Below are 25,286 nucleotides of genomic sequence, written 5' to 3'. Positions count from 1 at the left end.
CCTTGACCTCAAAGAAGACAAAAGAACCATTTGCTTTTTCAGTTCTACCTGGTCCCAAGTCCAAGTGCTCGATCAGTTGGTCCCCTGGCACTTCGGAGCTGCTCTACTGTGGTGGGAAGGCGTTAGGCAGAGCCCGCCTAATCCCACCTGCAGGGGAGTTACTGCCTGTGATGCCTAACTAAGCACCTGGAAGGCTATAAGCAAGCCCGAGAGCAGGGGTCCTCAAACTACAGCCCGCGGGCCACATGCAAATACAAATATTGTATTTGTTCCCGTTTTGTTTTTTTACTTCAAAATAAGATATGTGCAGTGTGCATAGGAATTTGTTCATAGTTTTTTTTTAAACTATAGTCCGGCCCTCTAACAGTCTGAGGGACAGTGAACTGGCCCCCTGTTTAAAAAGTTTGAGGACCCCTGCCCAAGAGGATAGAGACCAGACCCAGCCAAGGCAACCCTCCTTTCCTTCTGGGTTGAGCTGAGGATTTCACAATGGAGGGAAGGCAGAGCAAGGACTGATGGGCTCAGCAAAAAGGCCAGGAGCCTTCCTAAACCCATGCCCAGAAGGAAGAACATGGAGTCAGAAGCTCCAGTTGGGCTTCCATCAGCCATTTTACGAATCTCCCTTAGGCTACAGAAGCACAGGCTAGGAGAGCTCAGCTCTGGGCCCTCTATCAACCAATCTCATCATAGGCAGATGGGTGAGTGAAGCGGTGTGTGACCCCTTGTCCAATAGGCAGTGAATAAGTGCTAATCCCTGGAGGATGACACTCAGGCTCTATTGCTCAATGACAATGAACTCTTCCAGGCACAGATGACAAGGGCCTATTGACCCAGATTTGCAACACGAGAACGGCAACTTACTTATCCATTAAGAAAAAGAAGCCCGATTTCCTCCTGGGAGTATCCAGGCCGAGATTATAAGAAAAAAGTTTTCTTACATTTTCAACACTCAAAGTAGGGTCCCAAAGACCATGACAGACACAAAACATGCAGCTAAGCAGGCTCCAGTTGGTCCAGAAACATCTCCATGTGGTCGGGTCACTCAGCAAATGTTGCTTCTGGTGTCAAAACCTGGAGCAGGTCAGTGTCACAGTTCAGCCCACTCATCCACAGGATCTTCCAAGCTTCTCTTGACTTGCACACCAACTTCCAGCCAAACAGGACTGAGGGCTGAATGGAAGGGCCTCATTGGGAAGATCACAAACACGCCAACAGATCCAGGATCCACGCGGACAAGCAAAGGCTAGAGCAGTGGGCCAAAGCAGAGAGCCTTCCCTGCGGACACCTAATGAGGGTCAGTGCAACATGTTTGTTCTGCAGCCCTGGCTCCGACAGACAGGCATGGAAGGTCTTCTCGATCTCAGGCTGCATGTGAAGAGGACAGTAAAAGGAGGGAGAAGTTTCCACCCAGATTTCCAAGGAGAGCTGCTCAGGTGGACAGAGGCTTAGACAAAAGCAAAAACCAATGAATGGATGGCGGGAAGGTATGAGGAGTTTTCCATTCTTTGCAGATTTAAGTGAGAAGCACAGGGGTCCTGAGTCCAACACCAAGGCATCCTGGGTTATGAAGTTCTTTTCTGTGATCTTGGCATCATACCAGGAGATCCTATCTCCACCCTCTGAGCTCCCAGAGGACGGACTGCAGGGAAAGGCACATCACAGCAGCATTGCCCTGGGGTGGGTGGGCTTCCTGAACCAGAGTCAGAGGTCCTCACAGATGACCATGGGAATACAGTGTCCCTGAACTCAAAGCTCCAGTGACAGAACACAGTCCCTGACCGGCTGCTGAAGAATGGAGAAGACCACTGGGCTGTGTGGTCAGGCCAGCGCCTGTTCCTCCCACACCTCACGGGGACAGCCACAGCGGAGGTGGCGGCAGGAGGGCTCAGTAGAAACGTTTTCGGCTCTGTTCCTGCCACTTGTTGTACAGTATGATCCCAATGACAATGGCAAACACGAAAAACACCAGCGAGAAGAAGACAATGAGGAAGAGAGCCAGCCCACTTAGGGGCGGCAGCGGGGCTGTCACTGAGGAAGCAAGAGAGAAGCAAATCAGCGCCTGGGAGCCTACCCATTAGGAAAGACCACCAACAAGCTAAAGCCCCCAGGTTCCAGTGCCCATTCTGGGAGACAGAACTCAGACTCTCCCTTTCCAGATGCTTTAATCCAAAAACAAAGCCGCCGCCTCCTGCTCATCTGTAACCTGAAGACAAGTGCCAAGAGGTGCCAGTGCTCCATATCCCTCCGGGAAAGGACAAAGGAGACAGCCCTGCGAGCTGTGGGTGAGGTCCCCTGGCCCGACCCAGCACTGCGACCTCCCACTGTGGGCTGTTTCCCAGGGTCCCCATGCTCACGCTCAGGCAGCTTCATGTTGTCCACCGAGGGCAAGAACACGTCTCGATGCAGCTTCTCCTCTTCTGGGGTTCGCTCCACCGTCAGCTCAAATAACTTCAGGGAAACGATGTCATGGTTGTCTAAAGGAAAAAGTACTGCTCAAGCCCCCTCAAAAAGAGGTATCTTGGAGTATCTTGGCTCAAGCTTCCGATTCCACAGCTAACTAGCAGCGACTTTAAAAAAATAATTGCAACCTGTTTTCTCATCTAAAAACAAGGATAAGAAACAGGAATATTCTACATTATTCTACAATATTATAGATAGATAGATAGATAGATAGATAGAAAGATCTCAGAGAAAGATATAAACATCAATGATGAGAATCATTGATTGGCTCCTCCTGTACACCCCACACTGGGAATCAAGCCCACAACCAGACATGTGCCCTGACCAGGAATGGAACCCTAACCTCCTGGTTCATAGGTCAATGCTCAACCATTGAGTCATGCTAGGCGAGCTCTCTCTCTTTAAAGCATCATTATAAACTCATCAATTCAAACACATTTGACGTGTTTCAATACACTGAGGTTGTACATCTTACTGATGCTCAACTCCACCCATTTTGTTCCAGTGAGAGCCTATGCATGTTGGTTTCTGAATCTTTTTTCATGAACCCAGTAGTATTTTAAGATTTTCTTTATTTTATTAACTTTTTTTTTCTTTTAGAGAGAGAGGAAAGGGGAGGCAGAGAGAAACGGATGTGAAAGGATACCCCCTACGGGGGATAGAGCCTACAACCCAGGCATGTGTCTTGACTGGGAATCAAACTAGCAGCCTTATAGTGCACAGGATGACATTCAACCAATTGAGCCACACTGGCCACCGCCCAGTAATTCTTGGTATCTTCCTTGCTTTTCTGGAAAGTTCCCCCTTATACACTTCTTGCCATAGATCTGCCATTTCTCCAAGAAGCTCCTGTTCCTCTCAGTGGAGACTGGTATTAAGAGACCACAAGTCTGAATGCCAGGGAGGTTATGGCTACTTGGTTGGATTTTTTGCCATTTCTATTACTAGGATGGCATCTACACCTGCTTAGACTTAGAATGTTAGCAGACCCTTAGCAAACCCTGAAAAACTGGATTTGCCTTCAACGAGGTGTTTTTGCTGTCAGGACTGAGTGGGAGCCACGGACAGAATAAAAAGGAGCGCACTGCTCTTCACAATGTGGGGCACCAATGACTGAAAGGGCTGGAGTGTACCCCACTTTCTCAGCCATTTCAATACCCACTGCCTAACAGTAAGAAGGTATCAACAAGAAAGAACTTGAGAGAAAGACAATTTCTATTTAGGGACATTCTATGGGTAGAGAACACAGACTCACTAACCTAGGCATTGCCACCAAAAACCTAGAGCAAAGGACTCCTTAGGACAAACAAAAAATGACTGTATTCTCTTTGGTCATTTCTAACAGTTGGGAACAATTTCCCATTGAAGAGTGCACCAGGAAGTTAACTGACAGGTCCTAGAAACACGTAAGCTTAAAGGAAAATGCAAAGAAACATTTCAACTTGAAACACATAATAAGATTACCTAGCAAAGATCTAAAGCTTGTGCCTCCTGTGCCTGGGCCCAGGGAGCTCTGCCCACGCCTCAGCCTTCTGCACAGTACTCAGGCCCTGGTTGCCAGGGCAGAGCAGGTGAGGGCGGAGCTGCAAAGGGGCACCGGGACTTCTCAAAGTGATGGAAACGCTCTGTGTCTTGACTATGGAGGTTATGACACAGGTGTAAATATTTGTCAAAACTCTCCCAACTATGTACTTCTGTTGTATGGAAAGCACATCTCCATAAAGTTGATTTTTTTTTAAAGCCATGATTTTAAAAATCAGATTTCATTTTAAAAATCCAGATTCCCAGCTTCTCTTGAAAAACTGACAGCATGGCCTTGCCAAGCCCGCATTTGCTCTGGGCCACAACGCTGGAACCAAGCAGCTGTTGCCCATTTCAGATGGGTGTTTGCCTTCCCCTTTTGCCAGAAGAAAATTCTATTCCTATTGGCTTTATTCATAATAAATTATGTCCAAAAATTCCAAAAGTTTGGTTCTTTACCTCTTCTCAAATGGTGTTCTGATTGGGACTGGAGCCAAGGGGAGTACAAATGGGGACAAGGAGAAAGAAAGTCGGAGGAGACAGGAAAGAAAAGCAGCAGGTACTGTCAGTGGCACAGACCTTCAGGGCACATGGTCAAAAGAGCTGACGAGAGGACGTAGAGCCAGGACTGAGAACAGTGTGTCACGCAGGCAGGGACACAGTCACTCTCACTAGGAGAGTGCTAATGCACAGTCGAGACATGGGTCCAGGGCAGTGTGTTCAGAATGGAATGGCTGGAAACGGGAGCATCTCTACACATGAAACCCAGAAGTCTGAGCACAAAGCAGGGCCTGGGAGCCAGTCAAGGGGGACAGCAGAGTCACGAAGAAGCCTTGTTCAGAGGAGGAGAACTAAGCACCTTAGGAGTGGGAGGGAGGAAGCGGACTAGAAAGGTGTCAGCAGAGTCAGAAAAGCGCAGAGCTCAAAACACAGGCTGGAGAGCTGGCTCCTTGAAGAGGCAAACACTCCTTTCCTGTAGCACCAACTACCTCCCAGGACAGCTGTCTGAGGCCAGCCTAAGCCTGGGGTCTTAAGGAATCTGGGTATGAGAATGCAGGAAGATAAGCACTCCCAGGGCACCTGCTTCCCAAAGTCCCGCTTGTCTGGCTCTCCCCTCTGAGAAGCTTCACCAAGGCCTGGCCACTGAGACATGGCCTCAGTCAGGGCAAATGAGAAGTGCAGTGGTAGTACCTGAGAGATCCCCGGTGATGGAGGAGGTGCCAAAGTAGTAGCCCCGGGGCAGGCGGACCCCGGGCACCTCAATGCAGTCCCGCCACTCATGCTTGCCGTCGATGTCCATCATTACCTAGAATAAAAAGAAAAGAGAAATCAGGGCCAGGTCCCAGGAGCAGGAGCCAGACAGCCCATACTGCCAACTGGTCCAGAACAGGGACTTACCGTCAAATGCCTCTTGACATAGCGAATCACAAGGAAGGTGTCATAATGGAGATTGCGGACAATGGCCGTACAGCCCCCCAGCTCTGTTGGCCGCCCATCCCGCTCATGATCATAGCTGAGGGAGCCATTGTTCACCATGGCTGAGATGTAGGGGAACACCCGCTAGGAAGGCAGGGAAGGAAAAGCAGAGGACAATGAGGAAGGGCAAAGAGCAAAGAGCAACAAGAACTATGCACATACAAGCTGAGCACCTTACAGAGACCAGGCAATAGCCCAGCCTCATCACTAACAACCCGCTAGAACCCACACTCAAGTGACATGGCCCAGGAAGCGACTAACTCTGTCCTTGTCTTCAGGGATCCTCCTCGCTACATGTCTGGGTGGGTCTGACATGCTCCCTCTAAGGCTCTAATCTCCTCCCTGAGAACACCATTTGCACTGTTCCTCTGCTCCACACTAGTGGCTTTTTTGTGTTTATGTACCTGTCTACCCAACTGCCATGTAAACTCCTTTAAGAAAAAATAACTTGTTACGCTTTTTTGCATGTCTCCACATTAGCTCATTCCCCCTCTCCCCCCGCCCCGAGTGTTTTGAACACAACAGGTATTCTGAAAATACCTTTGATATTCAGGATAATTCCTTTCAAATTCTAAAATCCTATAAGCACATGATGCAAAATGGACCAGGACTCAAAAAGAACCAGGTTGCTGGATGGTGTTTTCTAGCCAACATGACTGTTTTAGCCAAAAAACCTTCCAGCCCAGTTAAGCTTCAGCCACAACTTCTCCCAATAACACACAGAGCAAGGTTCTCCCACTGCAAGTTTCCCCAGATCCCACCCACTTTCCTACCCTACTTCAGAGGCCCTCTCTCTTCAATAAAATTGTAGGGGCACATCTTCCTTAGAAATGATGAGCTACCATTTAAGAGCAAGCTCAGTGCTAGGCAGTGCAGATGGAAGAAGAGGTCACATGACACATGCCACTTGGTGAGTTCCACGCTGTCCCCAATATCAACATGCAAATGAAGATGCACTCACAATCAGAGACTGGTGACTCTTGAGACAAGAACCACATGGATTCTAAACAGTAGCAAATGTTGGATGAGCACACAGGGAATAAAGGATGGCCATGATGGGTCAAGAATTGAATACCTGGACTCCTGGAGAGTATCGCCTCTTCTGGGCCTGAGAGGGTCCACAGGTTTGAAAACAAGAGAGGGCACAGAAGACAGGAGACCAAGTCAGAAAGAAACAGCCATGGAAGAGCTAAGACCCAGCGGTGGTGGGTGAGCAAACCAGTCTCAATCCCCAAACAGAAATTTAGGGTCCGTGGAGGGCACTCAAGTCCTTGTGCCTCTCAAAATTATAAGCAAAACTATATGCACAGGTGCTTGCACATTATGAGGAGAGGAGGTGTTACTATCACCAGATCTGCAAAGAAGTCCTCTGGGAAGACCTCTCTAAGGTCCTGAAGCTTACAGAAGCTTTATAAAACAGACAGCATTACACCATCCAAGCAGGCCCCCCTTATGTCTCTGAGAGTCAGGAAGTCAGGCCACAAGTTTGTACCCAGACTGCAGTATTTCTATAACAAGGGGAGAGAAGGGAGAGACAGGGCTAAGTTCTTCCAAATTCAAGATGCTGTTTACTGCCCAGGATCTCAGAATATAGCTAGTGCCCAGAAGACAAAAAGCCCATGAAGCTGTGAAATGAACATGAATCCAAAGGGATCATTTACCCTCTAGTTGAGCCTGTGGACATATATTTCCAAATATATAACCTATAACATGTGGGCAAGGCAAAGCTCCATGGGAGTGTTGAAACATGGCAGATGGTTCAAGGATAGTTTTGCTCCAGAAAACTGCTACAGTACTAGCAACAAGAGATACCTACACTGGCTCATTCAGCCCTACCCTAGAGAAGGGTGTGTAAGGGTGTAGAGCACAAAGTGTTCCTTCCTCTGATGCTTCCTGAGACCTGTTACCAGCCAGACACTGTTCCAGATGCTTTAAGTTCAATGGGAAACAACATAGACAGGCTTAATGGAGCTGGAACCGGAGGCTGAAGAATCACAATGACTCGGGCAAAGGCGGCAGTTCCATTCCTAACTGAAGAGTCACCAAAAATGAGGAACTCCTGCCTATTGTGCAAATCGCTGTCTGGAGGGTGGAGACGTGCTTTCATATTTTTGTACTGCAAGGCCACTTTTTTTTAAAAGGCACCTACATATAATTGCACCTTCAACATATCTTGATTGAAAGGAGACCCGTGAACTTGTGGATCTACGAACCCTATGCTAAAATTCCCCAGACCCGAAGCACACAGCTGTGAACCACTGAACAGAAAAGAGCAAACATGGCCTCTGTCAGCAGGGAGAGCTGTTCTAACTGCGGCCACGCCACTCCCAGCTTCATAACTTGGGGTGAACTCCACCAGCTGAGATTCCCTCTTCTTGCCGGAAGCAGGGAGAACACACGGCACACAGGGCTAATTCCGAAGATGAAATGAGACGTGTAAAGTATCTGGTACAGTGTCTGGCATTCGGGAGGGAGTCAATAAATAAAAAATGTTCATTCAATCCATGACTAAATGAATGAATTTCAGATAGAAATATTGTTTACAGATGCTCATAAATAACCACAATGCCAAACACATAGTTTAGAGCAGTAATTCCCAGATCACTGGCTTGTCATGGACCAGTAAAATCTCCAAAAATATTTTGGAGGTTAACAGATTTACCTTGTTGGTTTTCTGATCTACTAAATACATTAAAATACAATAATGACAAGACAACCATCTTTATAAACATCACTTTTTTATAAATATTTTTAAAAGAACATTTTAATACCAAAGATAGAAATATGTAATGTCATAATAAAACATTTGGCATCTATCAAAAGTCTCCTCACTGTTCTTACTCAGACCAGTGAAACTGTCACCAACCAACAGGAGCTCATGAACTTGGGAGCACTTGGGAGTAACTCTTTAGGGCAGTTTTTCCAACTAAACCATCCTGCAGCTGAGTAAGCCGGGCGAGTTTGCCCTCTGAACCTAGACAGATATGAGGAAAAACGGTAGGAGAGAACAGGGCCACGACGGCTACTGCGAACACACCTGCAGGATGGCCCTTGTGAGTGTCACTTAGTGGTGAGAACAGCTAGCACTTTCTGAGAGCTTACTCTGTGCCAGGCACTGTACCAGTAATGAGCACATATGCATTGCTTTAATTATCACCACTGATACGGTTATAGTATTGGTATTCCCATTTCACAGGTAAGAAAACTTGTTTAAGAGGACAAAACTTGTTTAATAGGTTTTGCCTTGGCCGGTGTGGCTCAGTTGGTTGTAGCATCATCCCATACTCCAAAAGGTTGCGAATCTGATTCCTAGTCAGGGCACATACCTAGATTGTGGGTTCGATCCTGGTCGGGTTGCATACAAGAAGCAAACAACCAATGTTCTCTCTCATCTCTCTCTCTCTCTCTCTCAAATCAAGAAGCATATCCTCAGGTGAGGATTAAAAGAAAAGAGAGAGCGAGAACACAGGAATTGAGTAGTGGAAGCAGGATCTGAAACAGGCAACCAGAGCCGAGAGTCCCGGCTCAGTCACTCAGAGAGAGCTACACTGCTCTCAATATCTACCAATATGGAAAAATGCTTAGTATATACTGTGAGATACAAAAACAAGAAACTAGGTCTCTACCCTGAAACACAAAGGAATACTGGGGAATAGTTCCAGATCGAAGGAAGGACATGACAACTGAATACAACATGGCATCTGGGCTTTTCTTTTGCCATAAAGGACAGATCTGACAACTGATGAAATCTGAATAAGGTTAGTAAATTGGGCTAATAGTATTGATATCAATATTAAGTGCCTGGTTTTGATCGCTGTGCTGTGGTTATGTAAGAGAATTCCTTGTGTTTAGGAAAAACAAGTGAAGTATTTAGAATAAAGGGAGCATCTTAAAGAAAGGCAACTTGCTCCTTAGTTCAGGAAAATATACACAGACAGACAGAGGCACAGATACACACACAGAGGTGAAGAAAAGGCAAAGCGCTCTGCCAGCACGAGTCAGTGGTTAGAGCATCAGCCTGTGTATGGAAGGGTCTTGGGTTTGATTCCCGGTCAAGGGCATGTAGTTGGGTTGCAGGTTTGCTCTCCCAGCCCCAGTCAGGGCGCATGCAAGAGGCAACCAATCGATATTTCTCTCTCTCGCCCTTCCTTCCATCCTCTCTCAATGGAAAAAAATATCCTCCCATGAGGATTAACAACAACAACAAAAAAGGCAAAGCAAATGTAATAAGACATTAACATTTTTGGGAATCTGTAAAGAGCACCCTGAATTCTTTATATTATAATTTATCTGTAAGTCTGAAACTATGTCAAAATTTTTAAAAGGTTAGTCTGAATCTAGTATTTGCCATCTTCTCATTTTTCTATATATCTAAAAAACTTAAAATTAAAAAAACAACGGTATGTTCATGTGATGCAACGTTTTGTTTTTTAAAAGTTGTTTGTACATTTTGTTTTAGCCTTTTCTGATTTTTCTATGAGCTTTAATATAAAAAGAAGAACAAACAAATGCCCCTTCTGCAGCATCTCCCTTCACACCTCCGTCTGTCCCTCCCTTTGGACACTGGTGGAACACACAGAAGCCATTTTTCAGGCTTAAAAACGTTTTAAGTCACTGGTCCTACAGTAATCTTCATCTAACTAGCCCTTTATGCAGGAATCTGGTACAAAGGTGACAGGATAACTTAGCAACATCCATCTTACATAGAGTGACATCATTGAGTTCTCACATCATTGGGCAGCATGAGAAGGCCCCGGCTCCCTAAGCTCCCAAACTACTACCAACTATACCAGGGACTGTCCCCAAGTCTTAAAGCTCAACTGAGGACACTCCAGCCAGTTAACTGCCTGGAAGACTGTCACATTTGCGAACATTACCATGATCTTTTAAACTCATGGGATGATTTAATCCCATTTATGTTAGTTGTGACCCCACTAGAACCAAAATAATGTAACTTGAGGACTTCAATAGTGCTCTAAAACCAGAAAGCATTAAACTTGATGTATGCCCAAACACCAAACACTGACGTTCATGACTCGTCTACCCCGATTACAATTGCCAAGATTCAGAACACTGCCTAATGCGCATGTCTCCAGTTCACTGCTGCCCATCATTCTGATAGTATGTGGATATGTCTCGTTAATGAGAAGATCTTGTCTACAGTTCTACTTTGAGGAGTTCATGAACTTCCTAAAATTGAATGCAAAATCCTGTGTAACTGCATCTTTCATCATATTCTCAAAAGGGTCAAAACCCAAATAAAGTAAAGAACTAACCCAAAGCTAAGCGCAGCCTCTTGCCTTTTTTCTCCTTCTTCTCTCCCTTTCACAAAAACAAAACATCTTCTCCTCACCTTCACTCAATTCCAGCAGAAAGCCATACATTTCTACTTCCCTCAAAAATTAGCTCTTGGCAATGAAACAGCCTCACTGCCTACTCTTATCAGAACCTGCCAATACTCCACACACCTACTCTCCAAAGGAGAACCTTGAAAAACACTACCTTACCTGGGACCAAAACGAAACCCCTAACTCACATCCATGTTAGATGATAACAAGAGAATTTAAGACGGATGAAGTTCCCTTAATAACGTAAAGATTCTTTCTGCCGACAACAAAGAGACCAAGAGGGACTGGTGTCTTCATCAAGGGAATGTGTTGTTGGTTTAAAATAGAGGAGTATTTTTTTTAAATATATTTTCATGGATTTCAGAGGAAGGGAGAGGGAGAGATAGAAATATCAATGATGAGAGAGAATCACTGACTGGCTGCCTCCTGTATGCCCCCAACTGGGGATCAAGCCCGCAACCCGAGCATGTGCCCTTGACTGGAATCAAACCTGGGACCCTTCAGTCCGCACTCTGACGCTCTATCCATTGAGCCAAACCAGTTAGGGCAAAGGAATGTGTTTTTAACCTGGATGGCACAGAATTGTTAATTTTCTTCCAGTTTCAAAGGAGGAAAAACAATGATCACATTATAAAACATGGGGAGTGCCTCAAACTCGCTTCCAAGCTGGCTGGACTTGGGACCATGAGCTTTCTCCCCCCTCTCCCACTCGCCGTCTCACCTCACAGAGGGAGGCCCAAGTCTCCTGGGAAGAATGAGGCCAAGGATGCAAAGGACTGCCCTTCTGTGCTCTCCTTCCAGAAGGCCTCTTGTCATCATACTGATTTCAACTGAAAAAGGACACTCCCATTCCCAGAGTTCCCTGCAACTTCTCACCAACATCTGGGCTGTCATGAGGAACCATGACTGTCAGCTGATGACTTCATAATGCTAAGAAAAGGTGATCAAGTCAGGCTTGAATCAATTTTAACAAAATAGCAATACTAAGATATAGTTCATGCAATATCACCATTCACCTATTTAAAGTCTGTAATTCAATGGCTTTTAGCATATTCAGAGTTAAGATTGTGATTACCACAATAAAATTTAGAACATTTCACTGCCCCAAAAAGAAACCCTTTGCCCACTAGCAGTCACTCTCCCCACTCCCACCCTAGCCCAGCTTCAGACAACTACTCATCTACTTTCTGTCCCTATAGATCAACCTGTCTGGACAGTTGGTACATATGGGATCATAAAATATGTCTTTTGTGACTGGCTTCTTTCACTTAGCATGTCTTCAAGGGCCATCCACATTGGAGCACATATCAATGCTTCACTTTTTAATGCTGAATGATATTCCATTGTAAGGATACATCATATTTGTTTATCCACTCATTATTTGAGTTGTATTCATTTTTTGGCTATGATCATAATGCTCCTATGGACATTTATGTAAAAGTTTTTATGTAGATATGTTTTCATTTCTCATGAGTATACACCTAGGAATGGAATTGCTGGATTAGGTGAACTCTATGTTTAACCATTTGAAGACCTGCCCAACTGTTTTCCAAAACAACTGCTCCATCTACATTCCCACCAGCAGTGCATGAGGGCTCCAATGTTCCAATTACTCCACAGCCAATAACACTTGTCATCATGTCTTTCCCATTTTAGCCATACAAGTGGGTGTGAGGTGACATCTCACTGTGGGTTTTAATGCTTGTATTGATTTTTTGAGAGAGGGAGAGTGGGAGAGAGAAACATTGATGTGAGAGAAACATCAATCGGTTGCCTCCCATATCCACCCTGACTGGGGATTGAACCCACAACCTGCGTATATGCCTTGACCAGGAATCAAACCCACAACTTTTTGGCACATATAACGATGCTCAACAGAGCCACACCAGTCAGGGCTGTGGTCATCTGTATGTACCTATGGCTACAGATGTTGAACATCTTTAAATGTGTTTACTGGCAATCTGTTTATCTTCTTGGGGGCAATATCTATTCAGATGCTTTGCCATTTTTAAATTGGGTTGTCTTTTTCAGTATTGAGTTGTATCTAGAATATATAAAGAATTATTACAAGTCCCTTATTAGATATATAATTTACATTTATTTTCTCCCAGTCTGTGTGTTGTCTTATCACTTCCTTGATGGTATCCTTTGAAGTACAAGTTTCTAATTTATCTATTTTTTTCTTTTGTGGCTTTTGTTTTTGGTATCATATCTAAGAAACCATTGCCTAATCCAAGGTCATGAAGAATTAATCCTGTTTTCTTCTATGAGTTTTATAGTTTTAGCTTTTACCTTTAGTTCTTTGATCTATTTTGAGTTAAAATTTGCGTATGGTGAGGTTGGAAAAACTTCATTATCCTCCCTGTGGAAATCCAGTTGTCCCAGTACCATTTGTTGAAAAGACAATTCTTTCCCCATTGAACTGTCTTGGCACCCTTATCAAAAACCAATTGCTCATGGGTGAAGAAGGCAAAAAGGGAGGCAATGGGGGACATCTGTAATGCTGTCAAAAACTGTGAGTCCTCCAAAGTTTGCTCTTCTTTATCAAGATTATTTTGCCTATTCTGATTCTCTTGAATTTTTTATTTTAGGACTAGTTTGTCAATTTCTGCATAGTCAGCTAGATTTTTGATAGACAGGGATTGCATCAAATCTATAGATCAATATGAGGAGTATCACCATCTTAACAATACTAAGTTTTCCAATTCATGACACAGAATGTCTTTACATTTGTTTAGATGATCTTTAAATTTTTTCAACAATATATCATAGCTTTCAGAGTATAAGTTTTCTTAAATTTATTTCTAAGCGTTTTGTTTCTAGTTAAATTATGTCTAAGTATTTTATTGCTTTTTGATGATAGTGTAAATGGAATTTCTTACTTTCATGTTCTGATTGTTCAATGCTAATATATAGAAATACAACTGATTTTTGTATGTTGATCTTGTATCCTACAACCTTGCTGAATTCATTAGTTCTGTGTGAATTTTTTAGAATTTTCTATATATAAGATAATGTCATCTGCTAATAGAAATAGTTTTTCTTCTACCTTTCCAACCTTGATGTTTTTATTTTCTTACCTAACTGTCCTGACTAGAACTTCCAGACTTGTGTTAAATACAAGTGGCAAACGCAGAATCCTTGTCTTGTTCCTGACCTTAGGGGAAAGATTTCAGTCTTTTACAATTAAGTACATTATCTGAGGGTTCTTCACAGATGCCCTCTATCAGGTTGAGGAAGTCCATTCTAGTCCTGATTTGTTGAGCGCTTTTATATCACAAAGAGGTATTATATCATGTCAAATACTTTTTTCTACATCTGTTGCTATGATCAAATGTTTTTTTGTCCTTTATTCTATTAATATGGTCTATCATATTAATTTTCAGATATTAAACCAAACATTAATTCCTAGGATACATTCAGTCATGATGCATAATCCATCTTATATTTTGGTGTGCTAGTATTGATAATGTTTACATCTGTATTCATAAAAGATATTGGTCTGCAGTTTTCTTGTGATGTCTTTTTTTTTTAAATATATATTTTATTGATTTTTTACAGAGAGGAAGAGAGAGGGATAGAGAGTTAGAAACATCGATGAGAAAGAAACATCAATCAGCTGCCTCCTGCACACCCCCACTGGGGATGTGCCTGCAACCAAGGTACATGCCCTTGACTGGAATCGAACCTAGGACCCTTCAGTCCACAGGTCGACGCTCTATCCACTGAGCCAAACAAGTCAGGACTCTTGTGATGTCTTACGTAGTGTTAATATCAGGGTAATACCAACTCAAAGCATGAGTTGGTAATGTCCCTTTTATATTTTGTAAGGGTTTGAGAAGAATTCCATATTAATTCTACTTACATATTTGGTAGAATTTTATCAGTGAAACCATCTAGTCGTGGGCTTTTCTTTGTGAAGTGTTTTTTTAAAAAATATATTTTTATTGATTTCAGGTAGGAAGGGAAAGGGAGATAGAAATATCAATGATGAGAGAGAACAATTGATCGGCTGCCTCCTGAACACCCCCTACTGGGGATCGAGCCTGCAACCTGTGCCCTTGACTGGAATCGAACCCAGGACCCTTCAGTCCGCAGGCCGACGCTCTATCCACTGAGCCAAACCGGCTAGGACTGAGTTACTGCTCATTACTAATTCAGTCTCTTTACTTATCTATCCAGATTTTCTATTTCTTCAGCTGTTATTTCAACGATTTATGACCTGGCAACCTCATATGGCACAGGTAGTAAGTATCCTGCACTCCCAAATACACAAGCTATTGACCTACTTACCTACACTGCAATCCCTATATCACAGGTGGGGAAATTATGTGATTTTGGGCAATCTGTTCTGACGCAGATAGCCAAGCCTAAACCCCTTCTCAGGTGCATTAATGGTTGCTAGCATTTTCCCAATATTTCCTGGTGGACAAATGTGGTAGGAAGTGAGTGGAACAACAGGCCATGTGTACTCTGGTGACAAGGTAACAAGAAACTAGAGAAACGTTTTCACTGCAGCAACTTGAGGAATGTGATGAACTGTTCAAAACCACTCCTGTAGTCTCCTTGTCCTCCACATCCAGCACATCTTTACACATGACATTAGCAAGTTTTTAAAGGCACCATATTTGTCACTCTATCCTTATGTGCTCAAAATAATAAATCAAAATAATGAGACTGTGGTCTCTGATTTCAAACCCACTACCTGACCTGGTTGGCGTGGCTCAGTGGTTGAGCACTGACTTATGAACCAGGAGGTCAAGGTTCGATTCCCAGTGAGGGCACATGCCCAGGTTACAGGCTTGATCCCCAGTAAGGGGCATGCAGGAGGCAGCCAATCAATAATTCTCTCTCATTATTGCTGTTTCTATCTCTCTCTCCCTCTCCCTTCCTCTCTGAAATAAAAAATATATATATTTTTTAAAAAAACACAAACCCATTACCTGTGTGTCACTAACAAGTTTTGTGGTTTTTATTTTGGTTTGGGTTTTTTTGGCCTTTCTGGACTTTAGTTTCTTACCCATAATGGACAAAAATTACATACACCCCAAAGAACTGTTTTGATAAGTAAATAATACGTATGAAAATGCATGGAACACTGGCTGACACCTTTACCTACCATATCATATAGTAAACCATGCTGCTAGCAAACACATCTGATCCTAGCCTCCAAGGTAGTTCCAGGTTGTTGGGAGGCAGAAGGAGTGCACTTCCTACTCTCTGCACGGGGTAGAAGATCTACGTACTGCAACTGCACAGATCATGAGAACAATGAGTCTCTCCATTCTCAAGGAAATCCACCTGGCAGAACACCACAGCGGTGGGAGTAACAACCATAATTAAAATCACAGCCTCGGGAATCAGGTGGACCTGTGCTCAAACTCTGACTCCACCTTATACTGGCTGTTACCTTAAGCAAGACACTTACCTTCTCTGAGCTTTTCATTGGTAAAATGGGGAAAATAATACTGACTCCAAGGAGATTTGATGAAGATTAAGACTATTTGTAAAATGGCAAGCATAAAATAGCCACTTAGTAAACAAAACTGCTTTTATTAGTTTTTTAAATTTTATTTTAATTTAAAAATTTGTTTCATAAATAAATAAATAAGAAAACAAGGGCTCGATGGTGGTCCAGGGCTTCTCAATCCTGACTATACATGTAACCCACCTGGGAGCTTTGAAAAGTAAGGTTGGCTAACTTCACTTAAGACTAATGGCATTAGACTCTCTGAAGCTGGGCCTGGACATCAGCATTTTAAATGTTCTCTAGGTAATTCCAATGTGCAGTTGGGAGTGAGAACCATATAGCTAGCCAGAAAAGAAGTCCTGCTTTTTACCATCTGCAACTAATTTTTCTGATTAACGGCTACTCTCCTTACAAAATAAATCCATATATAACTTCTCAAATCAGAATAGTACCTGATGGTGAAATGGAAGCTAAGACAATTTGAACAATTCACAGAGAGGCAGGTTTAAAACTCTAGTCAGGCCCTGCAGCCCAGACCTCTTATTCGAATGCATTTCTACCGACCACTATTTCCTCAGCACAACAGCAAACCTAGTCACGACATGCCCCTCATTAAAATCCTTTAATGCACTTACCGCCTTAGAACACAGTCCAGACTCCTTAATGGGAACACCACCCTTCAGAACCTGGCCCCACAGTGTGCACGGTGAGGATGAGTCACACACACCCGTGCTCTGGTGCTGGTCTAAATAGCCAAACCACCAACCACCAAGGAGACAGTGCTCAATCTCGGTGTCCAGTTAACATGCCCAAGAGACAAGTGTTCATACAAAAGAATGCAATATGAATGGTAGCTCTGGAACTGTGCAACGTGGCAGGCTGCTGGCCCCGTCTCTCTTTCTCGCCTCATCTCCCTCTAGTCCCCCTCTGTGCCCTCACACTCACTGTCCCTTCTCTCACTTGGTCACCTTAACACACGCTTTTCCCTCAGCGTGAAACATTGGTTCCTCATTTTGCAGACTTTAATGTAAATGTCATTCCGAAGGGTCCCAGGTTCGATTCTGGTCAAGGACATGCACCTTGGTTGTGGGCACATCCCCAGTGGGGGGTGTGCAGGAGGCAACTGGTCGATGTTTCTCTCTCATCGATGTTTCTAACTCTCTATCTCTCTCCCTTCCTCTCTGTAAAAAATCAATAAAATATATTTAAAAAAAAAAAAAAAACAACAACAAAGTCCCCTGCCCCAGGTTAGATGCGGCTGCTATAGCTTCACTTTTACATCCCAGGACTCTCACACATCAGTGCTACTGAATGCAAGGATCATGTTGGTCTTGCTTGATTCCCAGGGTGTGGCGCCTACACAGGGTTTGATGATGGTGGAGTTAAGAGGGGCCCACAAACAACTCGGTAACTGACTCACAACAAAAAGTTATTCTCCTAACTCGGGTCTCACTTTCCACATCCTCTAAGGTGAACTCTGTGGGAAATGTTAAAAACTGTTGAATCTGGTTGTTGAATATACAATGATCTGTTCTTCCAATTTTTTATAAATTTGAAAATTTTCATAAACTTTTGGGGTAAAAATATAGTGAATTCTACTTCCATTCCTAATCCTTCCTTTCCTGCTAAATATGATTTAGCTACAGGATGCCTAGCAACAACCTGTCATAACTACGTTCCCACCACCTGATGGTAGGGCCATCAGGTAGAGAGTACCAACCTGCTGGTAGCCTAAGAAAATACTACAGAAACCTTAGGGTCTGCTAACAAAAAAGCAAGAAGCTTCTGCCATAAGCCAGATCCTGGATTCCCACAAAATCCTGAGATTCCATCAATTTCCTTTGATAGTCTTTCCTAGAGAAGAGAATGGCTGTTCAGGTCTGAGAAGAGGAAGAATAAAACGATACTGGAAAGGGTGAGCAAGCTGCAGGAGGACATGGCAGTGATATATTAAGTCACCAGGTGAGTGACATCAGCGTGCTCTGGTGCTGGCCTAGTAGCCAAATCACCAACCAGCCAAGCATGCTCACTTCCAGCAACCACCTAATGTGCACAAGACAGAACACTTAACGCTAAAGAGAAAGCCCCCATTCAGATGGCCATTCCCAAAGGACTGTGCACCATAAACAGCTCTCTCTAGAAAAAACCCTGAGAAATGCATTAACTGCTGAAGTTCAATAGATGAAGAAAGTAGCAGTGAACCCCTCACTTCCTAGCCCCTCTGTTCCCTCCTGAACAGCATTCCTGAGGCAGAGGACGGGAACGTCCATGTGGCTGTCCTAAGCTCTGACACTTGCCATTACCTCTTGCTGCTTCTCCTCATTGGGGTAGGTGTCTACAAATACTCCCAGCCCCACAAATTTGTCCATGTTTCCAAACACAGGCCCTAGAGAGAGAGAACAGATGATGAACAATGAAATAAAGCCAAGAGTTGATAAAGGAATAATATTCACTATGATGGAGGAAAAGGTAAAATTCAAATGACTCTCAGGCCTCAATTAAGACAAGAAAACATGTAAAAGCACCCAGGAAAGTGCATGGCCTGTAGCAAGCACCCAGTAACCAGCTGTAGCTGTTATGAAGGCAGGGGAAAGAGAGAAGGCCACTGCAACCTTGTTTAGCACTACAGCTGCTCCCTGATCCCGACTAGTTGCTAAGACGCCCCTAAAGAATTCTGCCTCACAAACACTTGGTGATGACCATGCCCCTAAGAGAGATCTGAATTCCCAAGTTGGACTTCTTATTGCCAAGGAGATCAAGTTGAATGAGGTGGAGTTTGCCATTTGCTTTGGGCAGTGGCTCCCACACAGCGGGGAAAATAGACACTCTTCTCCCAACTCAGGAGTGCTGAGAGGGTCACTGTGAAGGCCCAGAAGGAACCTGCTCACCCAGTCATCAGTGTTTAGGAGAGCCAGTGCTTCCACCTAGTCACCAGGCCAGGTGGGCTCACAGGGGAATAAGAAGGATCTCATAAGCAAGAAATCAGCCCAGGATGAGTCAAGTTCAGCTCCTTCGAGGACTGAGACCCCATTCTAGAGACTAGACAGGCCCGTCTTCATCCACAGACATCATGGTAGAGGGGAAACTGCTGATATGTAGGGACATACCCTTCTCAAAAAGAGGGCACATGAAAAAGCAGGTCAGTCACACCCTACACAAGAGCAACCCATGGTCCCAATACCTGGCTGCATCCGATCCTTTGTGTACCAGATTGCCAAGCCATCCCCATGTAGATTCTTCTTCCCTTGCCCATGGATTTTGAAGTGCACTTGCAGCTCCCAGTCTCTCAGGAAACATGGCTGAAGTGAAAAACAAAAACAAAACACACATGGGGATTAATGAGGAGTATGAAATGCAAAACCCCTGAAGTCCTCAGCAGCAGTCTACAGACTAGGAAAACATAAATGCAGGTAACACGAGGCTACAGGTTAAAACTGAAATCTAAGACTTGTTAAGTGTTTGTGTCATAAAATTAAATAAATAGAGCCATTCAACTGTATATGAGATTTAATATAAAAAGTGAATAAACCTCCTAATTTTCTTCAACATCTCCCAATAGAAATAGGATAGTACTCCAAAGTTAAGAAAGGCACCAAAACACCATGTGAGATTGCTATCGTCATACACCCATCCAGCAAAGCGTCTTAGCCTGTAGAGTACAGGTGGCTGAATTAACTCACCTACCGCTTAAGATCACCCCTCTGATAGAAACTCTAAAAAGCTTAGCTTTACAATGGGGGAAAAGAAGACATATACTTTGAACAATAAAGAATTTTAAAAAAAAAGCTTAGATTTTAAAGGAAGGTCAAAGCCTCATTCATTGTGAAAGAGTAAGAAAAATGAAGCCATTAGGAAAAGGTTTCCAAACATAATTAGCAGATTCTATACACAACGCTAATTAATTAGACTTGGCCTTATGCCAAGCTGAGGGAGGAATAAGCTGTAGTTCCCTTGAGAAGGGGTAAGTTACAATCCCCCCAAACCTCATGCCCATGGCAAGAAGCACAAATGCACCAAAGGAGACCACTCCCAACCTCACCACAGGGAAAGCCTCTGGTGGGAAAATTTTAAGGAGGTAGGTATGAATCAGACTATTGCTTTTTCTGAATTGTGTAGAAATCTTGGGAAAATGGAGGAGGTAAGTGCTCTAAATAGTTGAACATGCCCGGCCAGTGTGGCTCAGAGGTTGAGCATCAACCCATGCACCAGGAGGTTGCCAGTTCGATTCCCAGTAGGGACATATGCCAGGGTTTCAGGCTGGATCCCTGGTAGGGGGTGTGTATAAGGTAGCCAATTGATGTTGATGTTTCTCTCATTAATGTTTCTGCCTCTCTCACCCTCTCCCTTCCTCTCTCTCCCTCTCCCTTCCTCTCTCTCTCTAAAGTCAATAAAAACACATTTTTAAAAAAATAGTTGAACACTTTCAAGTAGAAACCAGAGTGGGTATTTGACTTAGAGAGGCTCCTTAAAGTTCACCATGAAGAAAGAAGAGAAGGAGGAGCAGATAGAACAATGGGGGTCAGCCAAAGGCTCTCCAAATAGATTGTTCTGACTCTCAAACAACATATTGCTAGATCATTTTCAGTTTAATTTCTGGGAAATCTTCCAAAAGTGTTAGTATTAGGAGTAGATATTCCAAATGAAAGGGGTGCAGATACTTCTGAGTTCTCCAACAGCTAACCCTACTCTGATGAACCCAGTCTCTGGGTTATCATCCTTCTGCTGTTACATTTAGATTTCAGGGTAAGAGTGAAATTCAGTGGCAGGAAGCTGCCCCATAGCCAGTGGGTGGGAATTATGTCCCTGAGAAGAGGGCAAGGCCCAAGAGGTTCATACTGAGCCAAGAGGTGTCTGCCACTTATCTTTGGCCTCCTGTAGCACAATGCTATACAGTTTTGATCAGGACTATGTTCTGAAACTTTGCTGCACATTAGATTCACCTAGAGGGCTTTAAGGAAAAATCCCAACGCCCAAGCATACCCAATTCCAATTAAACCAGAATCTCTGGGGGTGGAATCCAGGCACTGGCTCCAATGGACAGCCAAACTTGAGAACCCACTGCTCAAACCAATGCTTCCTATCCAAATACGTAACTCAGAAACAACTCCAAGGCTCTTTCTGATAGCCGGTTATAAAAAAAATACAGGTAGCCGGGCCCATGTGGCTCAGAGGTTGAGTGTAGACCTATGAACCAAGATTCCATCAGGGCACATGCCCAGCTTGCGGGCTTGATCCCCAGTAGGGGGCATGAAGGAAGCAGCCAATTAATGATTCTCATCACTGATGTTTCTCTCTCTCTCTCTCTCTCTCTCTCTCTCCCTCCCTCCCTCCCTCCCTCCCTTTCTCTTCTTCTCTGAAATCAATAAAAATACTTCTTTAAAAAACAGGTAGCAGAGAATCTGAAAAAGGGCAGGAAAACCAGAGACTAGAATTGCTTCTAAGAGTTATGTAGAGACAGCTAGGAAGACAGCAGCAAAGTTTCAAACCCTGGTTAGAATAATTTAGTAACCCAGAGACCTCCATCAATGCACCTTATAACAGATGTAAGGTATAACAATGTACATTTCTGTAACTACTTTAACTTTCCAAAGCTTTTTCATGTGTATCCTCACAACAATTCTGGTGGGCGTGTAGAATAGGTATTATGAAGTGTATCTGATAGATGGAAAAACTAAAAACGGAGAAGTTAACTGAAGTTAACTAACCGCTAGGGCTCACAGTGGGTGTGTGATACAGCTACATCTGGAATCCAAGTCTTTCAACTGGCAGCCCTTCACCTCTTCTAACAGAACACATTACCATATGCTGTCCAGGAACACGCTCAGCGCTACAACCTGGAGTAAGGGGCCACCTTGTGCAAATGGCTCATGGAGAAATTTCTCTTCTTCCTCTCCTCCTTTAGAATTCTCTGCACATAAAATGAGCAGGGAGAAGAAATAGTGCTCTTTACTGGGGTTCACTTATCTAAAACTAATGATTGAAAAAAACATGAAAAAGCGAGGTCTTAGCTTAAGTGAACCCAAAAGTATTCAAGGATGCCAAGGCCATTCCCAAAAGTAAAGCGGTCATAAAAGGTTTTGAAAAAGCCCTGGAAACCAAAAAGAAAGCATCATCTTACACTTGGACAAAATCAGAGTGCAGCCACACCAGGAATACTGCATTCACTTCTTGCCGCCACACCTCAAGGAAGACAATGTAGGTAGAAAAGGTCCAGAGAAGGACAGAAAAAATGACCAAGGGCTCAACGTGCCTTTCACATGACAATAAAACTTAAAATTAGCCTCCTTAAAGTGAACTAACATGGGAGGGGGAGAAACTAGGATGAATACTACCAATACTACCAAGTCTGAATTAAATACATTCCAGAAAACAGAATAAAAATGAATTGTTTGCTATAATTAGGGCACTAGAGAGCATTTCTCTAAATATCTGATTTCATTATGAAGGGCATAACCTCTGAAATGAAAACCTTTAATAACCACAGAAGACAAATTACTGAGAATAGACAGTAAAGCTAAGCCAATATGCCTCTGGCGAACTTTTTGGGGTCACCAACAGGGGAAGATTCTTACCACCCGGTTCCAGAGGGCACCCTGTTTACTTTGCATATCTGGAGTAAGGCGGATATATTGCGTCATCACCATGGCGTTGCCCATCAGATTCCACAATGCAGAACTGCTAGTGCCCACACCTACAGGGAGGAAGTAGATCTGTTCGTACTCTTCCGACACCAACCCATTCCGAAAGCCACCAGAAGGCCCTCCAAAAGCTGCAGTCATCTCCTTTCCCCTTTCATGTCAATTTCCCACCTATCACCATCAATCTTAAATCCTTACCATCTTTGCAGCTTCTTTTCATAAAGCCCTTCTTAGGCGAAGACCCCACAGCACATCAGCGCTATCACTTTATCCAACCCTTTACCTCTGCCAGAGTAACCATAGCTCAGATCTATTCTTCCCTTTTTACATTTGAGTAAATTGTAGCTCCACGAAAGAAAAAAAAAATCCCCAGTTAAACCAAAAAGAGCTTGATCCTCAGGCTTTTGGGGCTGAATCACATTCTTTAAACAATCCCAGCATGACTTTAATGCGTCAGACTGTAACTGAAAGCGAGAGCTGTGTCTACTACAACCCACAGCATGAGCAGGGACCCACACCATGGCGACAGCCAGTGCACCTGCGAAGTGAACCCACAATCACCCGGGGCCGTAGGGATGGGCTCTTCCACTGGAGTCTGTTTGCCTGTTTGCTGTCCCCCGGCCTACACTCCAGCTTGTGTGGGTTAAGCCAGCTGCACTGCTTTGGTCCCCGGTGACGCCTCCATACATGTGCTAGTTGACAGGCTGTGCCTAGAAGTCTATGACCCCCAAGAGAGCAGAGCCGCCCGCCAGCCCCCTCACCAACAGGACTCCCGAGCTGGAGAAGAACAGGTGTTTTAACGCGCAACGGGATTTTGTCTTCTTTCTCCGTCGGGCCAAGCGCTGCCCCAGCCCCGCCTCCTGCTTTATTTCTGGCCCCTCTGTAACTCCAGCCGGAGGCTGGCTCGTTGCTAGTGGCCCTCCATCACTCGCCCCCTTCGCAGTTCTCCCTCCTTCCCACGCTCCTCCGGTCCGCCGAGCTCCCCCGCGTTCAGGCCCAGCCCCGGCGGCATCCGAGGGCCCAGCGACGACCTGCTGGGAACCTCCGGCGCTGGTGCGGCGCCCGGAGAGGGAGGGAGGCGGACCCTGCCACCGAGGATCTCAGGTCGCGAAGCCCGCCCCATGCACGATCACCTCGCCCCGGGCGCCTCACCCTGGTAGGGCTTCGACAGCGAGTGTTCCCGCTTCAAGTACTCGAACGTCTGACCCGCCCCGACTTTTCGGGGGCCCTGCCCAGACCCCAACAAAAGGAGAAGGAGCAACATCCTGGACCCATCCCAAGCAGACAGACGCCGCCGCCACCGCCACCGCCGCCACCACCACCCAGAGGGACCCAGAGTCGCCGCCATCTTTCTCACCACTGTCCCTTCACCAAAAGCCCGCCCCACCTCACAAGCCATTGGCCCATAGAACTACCTGCCCCGCGTCCCATTGGCTCTCATCGATTCTCCGCCCTCGCAGGTGAGCATCTCACTGATTGGCTGGCTTGGTATCAGTTGCCTTGCCAACCCAGGAAGGGGGCGTGGTCAAGTGCCTGCACTCCTTTATTAGCATTTGTCCTGAGTTCCGCTAGGCCTGCTGGGATACGTAGGGATTTCCATTTTTCTCTGCAAGCTAAAGAAAATTTAAAAAGATAAAATGTTTCTTTTGTGATCTAGAGTAGATTTAAAGATATAAGATGTTTCTGTTGCACGCAAACGTTCTAACCTCTGTGCCATAGCACCCTCTCCTCTGTGCAGAACTATCCATTAATCAGGATGATATGGAACTGAAAGGAGAAATAGACAAATACACAACTGAAGTAGCTGGAAAATTGTCAGGAAAATTAGAAAATTTTTAAAAGACTTGAACAGCCCTATAGAACAACTTGACCTGATGACATTAATAGAAACCACACCCAACAACAGAAGACACATAAGTGCAAAAGAAACATTTGCCAAGATATTGTGGGTCAAAACAACAAAATTCCACAAAAATCTTCACAAATCTTAAAGAATTGAAGTCACATAAAGCGCATGACAGAATCTGACTAGAAAACAATAACAGAATATTTCAGAGAAGCCCCTAAATATTTGGAAATTGAACAACTAATCTATAATTCTGTAATAATATTATAGAATATGCTAGTTAGACTGGACATCCTTCCTGACAACCTTCCAGATGAAGCAAGGGCTGCAAGGGAAGCCTGGGTCCCAGGTGCCAGAGGGAAGCTGGTGCTGGCAGCTGGGGAAAGGAAGGCCTACTCTTGCACGAATTTTGTGCATCGAGCTTCTAGTTTTTATATAACCAGGAGGAAGTAGGAGGTACTAGAGGACTTAGCAAGTCCTCTAAGAAATGGAACAGAGTAACCAACCCTTTACCTGGGTAAGCGCAA

General features: G+C 44.4%; 1 protein-coding gene across 8 annotated transcripts; it reads right to left on the bottom strand.

Moving 5' to 3' along the window:
- Positions 1 to 590: 590 nt before the first annotated feature.
- On the bottom strand, positions 591 to 24,322 carry LMAN2L (lectin, mannose binding 2 like). Of its 8 annotated transcripts, none has more exons than XM_006773074.2 (9): positions 24,066 to 24,315; positions 22,848 to 22,966; positions 19,457 to 19,574; positions 18,579 to 18,661; positions 6,533 to 6,565; positions 5,380 to 5,541; positions 5,173 to 5,287; positions 2,355 to 2,474; positions 591 to 2,028 (listed from the first exon to the last, which is right to left on the bottom strand). In XM_006773074.2, exons 1-9 carry the CDS (start codon positions 24,310 to 24,312, stop codon positions 1,886 to 1,888), a joined length of 1,140 nt encoding a protein of 379 aa, XP_006773137.2. In that variant the 5' UTR covers positions 24,313 to 24,315; the 3' UTR covers positions 591 to 1,885. The 8 variants fall into 8 exon arrangements, with proteins under 8 accessions (XP_006773137.2, XP_006773140.1, XP_006773139.1 ...); XM_006773077.2 differs by lacking the exon at positions 24,066 to 24,315 and adding an exon at positions 23,112 to 23,997; XM_015570040.1 differs by lacking the exon at positions 591 to 2,028 and adding an exon at positions 2,068 to 2,203 and having other exon boundaries at positions 24,066 to 24,322.
- Positions 24,323 to 25,286: the final 964 nt, after the last annotated feature.

Source organism: Myotis davidii, unplaced genomic scaffold (assembly GCF_000327345.1).
Source record: "Myotis davidii unplaced genomic scaffold, ASM32734v1 scaffold1065, whole genome shotgun sequence".
Lineage (NCBI taxonomy): Eukaryota > Metazoa > Chordata > Mammalia > Chiroptera > Vespertilionidae > Myotis > Myotis davidii.
This window is presented reverse-complemented; position numbering and strand designations above follow the sequence as displayed.